Source organism: Hermetia illucens, chromosome 1 (assembly GCF_905115235.1).
Source record: "Hermetia illucens chromosome 1, iHerIll2.2.curated.20191125, whole genome shotgun sequence".
In the NCBI taxonomy this organism is placed as follows: domain Eukaryota; kingdom Metazoa; phylum Arthropoda; class Insecta; order Diptera; family Stratiomyidae; genus Hermetia; species Hermetia illucens.
Window position 1 is genome coordinate 140,687,180 of NC_051849.1, and position 12,039 is coordinate 140,699,218.

The following is a 12,039-nucleotide window of genomic DNA, read 5'->3' on the forward strand; positions in this document are numbered from 1 at the left end:
CTCCAACCACTCAGCTATCCGGACACTATATGGTAGCAAAAGAAGAGGAAGGAGACCCTGCCTGAAATGGAGCGATGGCGTAGGTTAGGAGGCCAAACAGCTTTTAGGGATGTCGAATTGGCGGACCACGGTGCAAAACCTGGGTATCTGGAGTTCCTTATTAAAACAGGCCTAGACAGAATACTGGTTATTGCGCCGTTGATGATGAGGATATATGATGTTGAAATGAACCAACCAAACCAAATGAATTACATGTAAAACATGAGCTTTGAAAAAAAAGAATTGAGGAAGTTACGTGGCCCGAAACTAAATGAAAAATATTACCGCTTTCCCGGTCGATATAACAATATATGTATAACTGCCGTAAGCTTCAGACTACTTGTTAATTGTTTATTTCTACATATTTTTCTTACCAAAATAACGGTCTCTGACGGCCCGGCAAAAATTTTAGATTTTTCTGACTTGAATTTTTTCCACGTAGATTGATTCGACCCACTGTGCGCCGCCAGAAACTACGTTCCTAGATATAGAAATTGGTTGGCGGTTTCATTGCTCTGCCTATTGATGCAGATAGGAAAAGTGCGATGATCCGTAAGACTAAGAACATTGGTGTTGTTGGTGTTTATTTTCAGTCCAACTCCACTTGCCTCTCCATTTCGCAATGATCTATAAATGACCATGACCCGGTCAGAGAGTAAACAGATGTCATCAGCGTAGTCGAGGTGTTTGAGGAAAGAAGTCATCGTCCTCCGGACAAAGCGGCATGAAGAACACCACCGATAACAAGAAGAAATAATATTGTTGCCGCAAAGCTCTACCACTGTTCCAAATTATCCGTATGGCGTTGATGTGGTCATTTCGTTGATGTTGTGTTTGATGCATTCCAGAATTATTTTAGCTACTATCTTTTCAACGGCAGGGAGCACGCAGATGATTCTGGGGGTATTCTTCTTTGGAATATCAACAATCATCCCCTTCTTCCACTCTCTGAGAAAGGTCTTAGATTCTCAAGATTTCTGCACGAGCGCAAGTAGCAAATCAGCAGTAACTGCAGGTGCAATAATCAATAATTCTGCGGGAAAACCATCAAATCCAGCGGCTTTACTGCGTTAGAGTGCATTAATGGCTGAAATGATTTCTCTTCTGCTTGGAGGAACAGTCCACTATCCATTTTATTCACAAGAGGAAGAACCTCACTGCATGTGATACAGTTAAGAGGTGTGGTGAAGTGTTTTTTCCACCTCTTCAGTTGCTCGTTATCGTGGATGAGAAGTCGGCCAATGACGTCCTTCATAGGACCATCGAAAGATTCGCGATGACATGCAAGCTTCTCGGGATGCTGTATAAACTTCTGAAATCATCTTCTGCTTCCCTGACCAGCGTACGCTGTTTTTCGCTGACATCCTTATTTGAATAATAATCAGTAACATCCTAAATAAAACTACATTCGAGGCTCAAAATTGATGCTGTCGACAATTAACATGTGCCGCTCGATGAACCATGGTAATTCTTCGAGGCTGGTTCTTACATAATTTTGCGCTACCAATACATGCTCGTTGCACAAAAATCTGCATGGCTGCACTACTTATAGAAACTATTTTTGATTTTTTTAGCAAATTAATATGCTACGTTACTACGGTGGTGACTAAGATTGAACTTTAGTTGAGCTGAAACAATACAATTGATCGTTTTGGGGAATGCCTATTGTTTCAATTTTAATGTTGTAGAATTTTGTCATTTTAATGTTAAAGTGAAATGTAATCCAGGGCATAAGTCCAATTGATTAACTCGGGCTCCTTGCAAGGGAAGTGGATCCTCGTGTTTTTGCCTGTAGCCTGTGAAGAGGGATGTAACTCGCGCCTGCTCCCTACACAGTAAAGCCTCATGGACAGTCCAACTATTGCATCACAAGATTCATACAACAAACTCTTCTGTCTTTGGGCGATTCCGCAGGTTCGTCCTTCCTGGCCTCGGTCAATTTGTAAGAATTAACCGGAAATACGAATAATCGGGGTATGAATTATCAGGATTCCACTGTATTCTACCAAAATTCCAGAAGTTTTGTTGTGTCTCAAAGAACACCTGACCAAGATTGGGTTCAGGGGTGATAGGAACTGGTCAAAATTTTCATTGAAAAATCATCTTCTCTGAAAAGGTACATTTCTGGTTGAGCAGCTTTATTAATAAGCAAAATTGTGGTTATTGGCGTCAATTAAACCCTCAACTGGTTTATGAATCTCTATTAAATTCGGGGAAATTCACTACTTGGTCCGGTTTATGATATGGTGGCATCATCGAACCATAATTCTCCAAAAAAGAAGAAGGGCGAGCCGTAACTGTAAATGTATGAGTAGAAGGCAATCATTCCTTCATTGACGGATTTTTTATTCCCAGAATTAAATGATATTCTCCCGGCGATATTTATTTTCACCAAGACGGCGCAAATTGCCGCACTGCAATTGTTCCTGGATTTATTGCGCGGAAAGTTCGGTGAATTTTGAGAAATGGCTCTCATAGCTGGCCGCCAAGATTGTGCGATTTAAAATCATTGGACTACTTTCCATGGAGTCAGGTTAAATCGCAGATTTTTACTAACAAACCAAAGACTCTTGATGAACTTGATGCCAATATTAGAGCCACCATGGGCACCATACCACTCGAAATGTTGCACCGAGTCATCGAAAATTGGAGTGTAGGTGCAAGAAGAGCCGTCACAACCATTTGAACGACTTATTCTTTACATCATCATACCATATTTGGACAAAATTACTGTTTTATTTTAATTTTAAATCCCAACGTTCTTATTGGTAAACCCCATATTATGTTCAGTGCGTCTTGCTTCAACAGTGGGTTTGTAAATCTATCCTTTGTCTCTAATATCACGAATTGAAAGAATTCATCTACGAGTAGAGTGCAAGCTTGGAATTGGCAGGAGGCCACTCATAGTATACAGACGGAGGCTGGAAAGTAATATGCTATTCAGTTTTACCAATGAGCGGACTGGGAAAAATTGGCTTGAGGCACGATATAAAACAGACACACATGGATTTCAATTTATTAAGTAAAATAATAATAAAGAAGACACCTTTCTTTTCCTCAGGAAATTAGATAAAATTTTATTGTATTTTTCCAACATAAAAACATAATATATTATTACTAAGAATTATACATATTACATATAACAACCGATTTTACGGAATAAGATATGTTTCTATCATAATCACAAACAAATATACATCAAACGCAAGGTATAAAATCTTTATTAGGGTTCTTATTGTTACTTTTGCAGCTCCCTCCCATCGTCTTTGCCGACAGTTACAGGAACAGCAACGATAATTTAGGTTTATTCTTTCTGCGTCAAGATCGCTTATCTATCTTGCATTGCTTATACGTTTTACGCTAATTTCTCTAAAATTTATTGTTTTACTCTTCTCTTTCTCTGATCTGTGCTTAAACTAATGTAAAATGTTCATCTCATCAAGTTACAATAATTTGTGCATCAACAGGGAGTAGTTGCAATGCTGGAGAGGTTTAAATCAAGGAGGAAAGTATAGTTTTTTATGTTCTAAGAGTTATCAATGCAGAGCGGTTGGGTAAAATAAGTGCATATCTAGCGTTTTACTGTTGAATGCAAGCAGTAATTTGCATCTTTTTAGAAAGCTTTCGGTATAAAACTATTGCGGGGGATTTGATTCTGTGGTAACATTGCACAAGTAGGGTAATATGCTCTAATTTCAGTTGTATATTGTACGTAAGGTAATTGAAGATTCTGCGTTCATTTCAAACTAATCACATCAACATTCAAAATATTAAATATATTTCCTTTATATAAAGCTTATGTGGTAATAGTATGGTTCATTTTAAAGAGTAAAAAATAAGATCGCATTTATTTTTTTTTGTTTTTTTTGTTTTTTGTTTTCTCGCGTTCAAAAGACGTACATATTAATATAATTAAATTTTATAGTTATAACATTTATCAGTTGTTTTTCTTTCCAATATAAAGTTATAAAAAATCACAAATTGGGTCCAATCCACTTTTATCACATTTCACATTACAACCTATCTAGAGCGTTAGCGCACCAAAAATATTCTCATTGTCACTGTATCATATACATTTGTGTATTTGTCTTTAGTCAATGAATTTACTTTCGCTTTTCACGTGCACGCTTGGTGCGTGTACTTCCCTTCGTATTCTGTTTATCTTTTCACGCCTTTCGCTCTTCCACTCAACCTCTCTTTCTCCTTCCGATAATCTTAAATAGTTCGTGTATAAGAAAGATTCGAACATCTGATTAGAATTTCGATTTAGCTATAACAATAAGATTTGTTCAATAGATATAGATGAAAAAGAGGAAAAGTGCAAAAAATTTATTCTCTCATATTATTCATTAGTCAATAATAATTTTAGTTCCTTTTATATACCTGTGTGGGATATGATTCTCAAAACTCGATAGAATAAACTCTGGGTAATATCGAATGGCACTTTTAGGTATGTTTTTATCAATAAATCTAGGTTTAAGGTATTTTTTATCCAATTAACATTTCTCAGAAAGCACGCATCTTTAAAAAGACGAAAAATATAATTGATTTAATTTTTCTAGACGTTTCCTGCTTAGGTAGAGATTAAATTCTTGTTCCTTTCAACACGCAAAAAATACAGGTAAAGGTAATATCTTTTCTCTCGATTCGCACTTTATACTCATAATATGTATATGTTATTTTAAGTTTCATTTATTCAATGAATTAATTTTTAACAACTTCGTTGCAATTTGTACATTATGATTTCGATAAAAGGTACTTATATTACTCTATTACTCACATCATGTCTCTGCTCTTATCCTTACGCTAAAGCTAACCTAACGATACAGACATATAAATACTAAAATTGAATATCGACACATAAAGGTAGTTTAACATAGGGTCAACATTTAACACACAAGTTTACTCCTCAATAACTCCCCTATGCTAAATATATTCTTACTAGTAGAGTAATGATGTCCGTACATTTATATATGGCTAAGACTTGTTAAATTTCTAGACAAAAGGGACACACGGGGCACATTTAAACTGGTAGAGGTTAAGAAACAATTAAAAGACGCACAAACATTTAAATCAAAAATAAAATCTTCTATGTAAAAATTGGCAAGGCGTTCAGGTAAATTGAAAATCAATGGCTCTAAACTTGGTAACTAAAATGCTTATTGTTACATCATTATTATTACTAATATGGTAAAAAACTGGCAGCATTGTAAAAATATATATCAAGTGAAACAGTGGATACACGAATGCATTCCAATCAAAATTCAAATTATTCGATTAAAAGTAAAAAGACTAGCATTTATCTCTATCAAGAAAAAACTTAGGTAAAGCACACTCATTTTTTTTTTACGATTTATCTAGTACACGTGGAAACCCATAGATACACCCTAAAAATATTGGTTTGTCTTTTATATTTTTGTTTAAGCTGTATTTGCTTCATGATATGAATTTGTATGAGGAGAAATGTAGGCGTGTTCTTCATTTTAAAAGTCAAATGTTCAAAATGAGAAAATAATCGACTTTCTATAATCTGATTGAGCGATTGGTCACCAGAATATCAATTCTTTATGGGACGAAAAATCGTCCGCGACCTAATCAAATGATTAGTTTGTTCAAAAACTTTAGCTTGATGCCACTCAATTATCACAGACCCTCCTGCGTACCCTGTTTTCCATTTCGATACTGTGCCAATTTCATAATATCGCTTGTTGAATGCGTTACTGTGTTACCAGGATTTAAATTGGACAAATCAAACGAAATCTACTCCATTTTTAAGATTAAGAAAAACAGCAGAACTTCACTTCATTCTATCTTTAACTTAAATCCCGAACTGGGACTCCCTCTCATTCAATAAAAATGGGATTCGTCTTTTCGAACTTATCCTGATAAGTCATAATTGGCGGTGTTGAAACCATTTCTTTTCACTTTCAAGATTGCCGTCACTCTTGTATTACATCCTTTATACCTATCACAAGCTGCAATCTTACTTGAATCTCCATTTCCAATTACAGGCATGCAACGCTTGTTTGCGATGTCGCACCGATAGCAACTGTTTCCTGTTCGGTTCTGGTTATGGGAATCACTCCGGAGTCATACTAATCAATTGTTGAAATTACTTCGCCTTCAGTTTTGTAACAACGAACGAAATCGGTTAGGCGGTAGAAAGAAATTAAATTATAAAATATTAAAAGGCTGGAAATTGGTTTCGTTTCATCTTAAGGAAAAAAACTGAACCATCAAAGAGTTCTTCTAGCGAGTAGGTCTAATGGTCATTTTGATGGAGTTGAACACTGGCCATCACCGAAGTCACGAAAACTATTGAGTTTCAATGCAATTATCGAGTAAATTTTTAATAAGATTTCATTCGTGCGTAAATAGTAGTAGTGATAAGTGTAAGTTGGCGAATCACGGTAGAATGCAGCGGGCGGAGTGAAGCGCAACCACATAGCAGCATTGAATGGCAATTGAACTAAGGAAACTAGTTTTGTATTCTTTTCTGTTTTTAGTTGAACATTTTAACAAACCAGTTATGACAACTACCTCAAATTTGCATAGAAATTTCAAATCATGCAAATGTCCACGTCGTTTCTTTTGTAACCATATAGATTACTTTATTAAGGATTGCATCTATGCAAAAAAGGGATATGCATAAAAAAGAATGCTATCAAATATATCATAATATCGTTTGAATTTTCATCCAAACACACCCTACATTTCTCCTCTTCGCGAAATACCCTACTACTATCCATTGTTGTTGTTAAGTAAGAAATTAAGTCTTCCCTTTCCTTCTTAATGCATTAAATTAAATCATTTGCATCATCTCTGGTTGTTGAGAAATCATAGACATTTTTAATATTTCGAATATAATTGACTTTAGCATTTCTTCATGATTTTATAAGAAGAGTTGTGGAGTTTCCTTTGATGGATTCACTTAAACCTGTTGGGCATCCGATAGTCCAGGAATACATTTTTATTTCACATGGAGACTGGCGTAATTTCTTAAAATGGCAAGCTGGCTACAAACATGTTTTCAATGAGAGGAGGAGCTGGAACTAGATCCTCCAATTTAAGGTAGAATATCCTCTGCAAACCCTGTACACTAAGAGATCGTAATTCGGGCAGTTTACCTAGTAAGCGACTGAAGTAATGGACTTTCTTCTGAGCTTCAGCATTGTAGGTGACGTGATCCCGCAAACTGTTGATGATTTTCATTTGGAGTTGTTCGACTTTTTTTGGTTCCCGCAAGCCATGGCGTTCTGAAAATACCATTAGAAAATGAAAGGTAAGTAATTTGGGATAAATTACAATTTAGTTTAAGATTACATACCTGTTATCAGCGTTAATGCACACAAACAAGCAAATGCTGATATATCAATTTCCAGAGCGTGCAGGCTTTTGCTGAATTCCAGAATGTTGTTGAACCAGTCTCCAAAAGATCGCTGACATTGGTATTTATGCAGGACGACACCATTGCAGAAGGTCATCTTCGTATCCTCGGACCTGGCTCGATAGGAAAGCCGTAAAACAAACAGTTCTAGTGATGCTGATTGGAAGAGAAGTTCCTGATCTTCTGGACACAGATCTGAATATCCAGGAATCTTCTCGGCGAAATGCTTGATAACATCCACCGAAGTTGTTAGTAGGTTGTAGAACTGTTGAACCTTTTCGGCTTCCGAAATTGCTGGTTCATTAGGAACTGGTTCCTTATAGTGGCTGTAATCGAGGCTGGCAAGATCAGGTGTGGTATCGACATGCGCTCGCACCAAGGCAGTGATCAACGATATTGGTGGGCTCGGTGGTGATTCCTGTGGTGATTTGGGTTTAGATGGGAGTCTGCCTCGCCGACCCTTCAGCGAATCAGTTCGAACTACTTCCTTAACCATCCCCACTGCTAAGCATTTCTGGAACCTACAGAACTGACATCGATTTCGCCTTCTCTTATCAACAGGACACGCTTTATCAGCCAAACAGACGTACTTCGAGCCTTTCTGGACGGTACGCTTGAAGAAACCTTTACATCCTTCACAAGTTCGCACACCGTAATGTTGACATGCTGCTGTGTCACCGCAAACTGCACACAATTGTGAAGGACTCTGAGGCGTATGGATTCCGCGTGATAGCAAGGGATCATTATTGTTGATTGCTGTTGCTGAATTATTATTCAAGCTGCCGGGCGAACTGGATGTGGAACTCGATGCACTGGGAATAGTTTTCAGAATTGCCATTCGAGGAGGTTTAGGACTTTCACTGCTTGATGTAGATTCTGATCGTTGAAGTGGTAATGATGCACGTCGCTGAGATGTCGCAACATGCAGCTCAGAGATGGTAGGAAATGAAGGAAGCGAATATCTTTCGTGGCTTGATGTGCTTCCATATGGCTGAAGTAAGAAAAAACATTCGTAATGCTGTAATACGTGTTTGTCTTACAATTATTTTCAATTCTTTTTTTAAAAGTATTCGAGTTCTTATGAAAAGTTCGGATATGAGCATAATTTCAATATAATTTGCGCAAAAATAAACTTAGAGTTTATTCAAATTGTTTCAAATATTAAAAGCTCTACAGAACGAGGTGCTACTTGTTTTAAAATATGAACAAAATAAAGGAAGTTGAAAAAACTGAACAAAATTAGGTCGAATATGAATTTTTTGCCGAGGGGGATACATTGTTTTGTTCCGGGTACGGATTTTTTTCTTTATGACGGTGAGAAGACATGTACAACAGACACTATGGAATCATATTAAAGATGGTACCGACGCCTGTCTGAATGATCTGAATGTCTATAGCATTCTGATGAAGTATATAAAAAGCGTAGCAGATATAGTACCTGGTTAAATGGAATATTCAACTAAGGAAAGGGCGAATCGTGTTTCATGGCACCTTACATCATTCAGATTATACTTTCTTCGATCCCGACCACTGTTCTGCCAAACTCAGTTGCATCACTCTCTAATTGAGGCATGATCGTAGGGTGACATTGTTCAAAAGTATTTTGAGAACTATGACCGAAATGAGAACAACACTCGTTAGTTTTTAGCCTTAGCAGATGTTCTTCATGCGGTGTAGTAACTGAAAATGTGTAGTTGTAAAAATTTCAGAACTAGTAGTGCTTTGTTTTAATTTTCAATGAGCTTTTTAAACCTCTTCAGACCGATCAGGTGGAATAACAAAGCTTCACATGATCATATCTAGATATGTTAGACTCTCCAGCGTTCAGGCTTTTAGTAGATCCATTTCTTCTATCGCATCTTCTCTAGAAAATCACAAATATACATGACCGTGGCAAGGACTTGAGCACGGTTTACGAAGTCAGTAGCAATTGCATCTGTCATGCTAACCACTGATAGTTAAGGGGTTCTATCCTTATGGATTGCATATGTAATTGCTAATTCTTTGCGCGAGGTTTGATTGATGTCTGATCGGAGATTTGATGTGACATTCAGCATTCTCTACTCGTCGGCGGAAGCAGTGAATTTTCTCTATTGAATTCACTTCTTCAAGTTGGCAGTAGGAATCTATCCCCGGGCAAGTATCCAGCTTAAACATTTTATTTGGTGAGATAGTCTACACTTGCTTTCAAATCAATTTTTAGCTGCATAATTCAAAGCAACTCAAAGCCTTGACTGAATTTGAAAAAGGCTTTACTCATGTAACTGTTGAGTGAAGCGCTGGAATTATATACAAGAAGTAATATATTTGAAAGGTGGCCTGGACTGACACATATCTATTCAAGTGACCAGGGTAACAGCCGGAAGAAATATATGCAAAGCTCTTAAATAATAATTGTATATATGATATAATAGCAGGACAGGGTTAAACCCCATTCATTAAACGTCCGGACAAATTGAGAAAAAAAAAATTGTTTCACAGTTGCTATAACAATAACCTTGTAAGCTTCGGTAAGTTCGCACTTCGTCCGCTTCTTATACAATCGAAAATATCTCAGAAATGGCTTTTAATTCCAACTCTACCATGGTTCCGCTGTAGAAATTTGATTTTTCATCATTAATTACTGTCAGGGAAATAATTAGCTATGATGTGATCTGTTAGGTTACGAAATTATTCCTTCCCTCGCGTTAATTCACTCGGGGTTGAAATCTTTCCACCAATTTTGAATAGAGAGATTGAAGTGGGCTCAAACCTCTTCTGCAATTTGTCAATCTCGAATCTCAGTACATGTCTATCTATCTATCTATGGAGTTTGAAGTTATCACGTCACTTTTATGTTTGGTAAGGAAAGGGTCCAGCGGTTACATGTTATTCAGCATGATTTTAAGAACGTCGGAGTGCGACTAAAGTAAATTGAAATGATTTCCTAATACCGTAAATCAAAATAATCGGAAAGGGGTAAAATTTGGAAAAAATAGCTCAATCCAATAACTTTTCACTATAATTTCTCTAAGTAGAAGTAAACTTAAATAGTTTCAAAGAAATCAAATAACATTCCACTGATTTCATAAATTTGGTTGAAAATAATAAAAATTTACCATTGTCTGTTGTGGGGGATATGGAAAATATCCTTCAGTTCCAGGCGAAACATACGACGACGATGGATTAGAATGGAAATCATAGGATGTCGCCTGATGCATGGCTGGATGACCATGATAGTATGATGTGCCACCTTGACTATGTTGTGTTGCTATATTGAAGCAATCCTCGTCCATTTTCACGGCAATATTCTGCAGCTGTCCGTATTTCAGTGAATATGTCTCCTGAAAACTTGGTAATGAGGATCCAGCCGAGAGGAATGCTCCTGAGCCCGAAGCAGTTGGATGAGATCGTATGCTGTCAGACGGTTCTAGACTCTGTCGTGCCTGTAGACTGTGAAGAGCGATTGTAGGATCGCTGCTTGACCGAAGACCCAATAATCCAATCTCTTCAGGACTCGATCGCTCAAAGTAAGACGGGGATGTATCGTGTTCGGGAACGTGTGTCAGACTATGTTCAGGTATTGATGTTAAGCGTTTGTCCTTGAGCGGCTGCGCGGATGTTGAAGGAAGAAGTGTTTTCAAGCCGCTCTCGATAGATGATTCGAAGGGATTTGGACTATCGCTCGTTGATGGAATCAAACTTTTGCTACTCGAAGGCACCCCGTGCGATGTTGATGCCACTGGCTGTGGCAAGCCAACACTATCCTCAGTTGAGAAGAGACTTGTGTCTGCAAGAGCTGCCTCGTTTGCGAAAAATAATTCCGATAGTTGACTAAAGCTCTGTTCCAGATATTGTTGTCCTTCGTTAGTATCGTCCGATAGTTGAAGCTGGGATTGTTGCGAAGTTGTGGTGTTATCAAACGAAGAAAGAGAACTAAAAGAAGTCTGCAAAAGAATGGCATGGTGAGATCAAGTCGTGAAGTGAATACCAAATATTGTATATGAAAAAGAGAGTAGTAAGTAATGGGGCGGAGTCAAAGGGCCATAGCATGCGCATTACTGCTTTTACTTTCCAACCTGATTCTTGTCTAAAAAACGATTGGCGTTTATTATTACCGTCAGTTATTTTCAATTAAACTCCCCGCTATCTAAATTGTTTTGAGTAGGCTTTGCTTTCCACTATTTCCTGCTCTAACCACATGTCTGTGTGCAACAAGGGTAGATTGTAACCGAACGATAGCGTGCTGTGATTGAATTGTGTGCTAATTGCGGAACAAATTTTTCAGGATAAACGTTTGTGGTGAATTTAAAAAAATATATTTAAACCATAAATTATGAACATTGGTATCTATTATTTGTAGTTTCTAAACGAATAGTGCACATATGCTGAAAAGATGTCTTTGCAATATCAAAGGAGTCTTTTATTATTGGAAATCCGTAGGTGCTTCACACCCTTCGTGTAAAGGATATCGTACGTCACTTTATTGAATCATTTGATAATTCGATTTGTGAAATATGTACTGACATGGAAGGAAAGAAAATACAATTGAATGAATTAAATATGCATTAACCGACTCAATAAAAGGAATTGCCGATCAAATATGTTGATCGAAAAGAATTTTAAGGTTTCGT

At 37.2% G+C, this 12,039-nt stretch overlaps 1 protein-coding gene across 4 annotated transcripts in view; it reads right to left on the reverse strand.

The window, feature by feature from the left end:
* Positions 1–3,101: 3,101 nt before the first annotated feature.
* LOC119661365 (probable nuclear hormone receptor HR38) overlaps positions 3,102–12,039 on the reverse strand; it is a 58,665-nt gene continuing 49,727 nt past the window's right edge. For all 4 annotated transcript variants that reach the window (XM_038070675.1, XM_038070676.1, XM_038070677.1 and 1 more), the window contains exons 3-5: positions 10,525–11,352; positions 7,367–8,417; positions 3,102–7,295 (exon numbers count right to left, since the gene is read on the reverse strand). In XM_038070675.1, the coding sequence (XP_037926603.1) occupies positions 7,039–7,295; positions 7,367–8,417; positions 10,525–11,352 (2,136 nt within the window). In that variant the 3' untranslated portion in view covers positions 3,102–7,038. The remainder of the gene's footprint in view (positions 7,296–7,366; positions 8,418–10,524; positions 11,353–12,039) is intronic.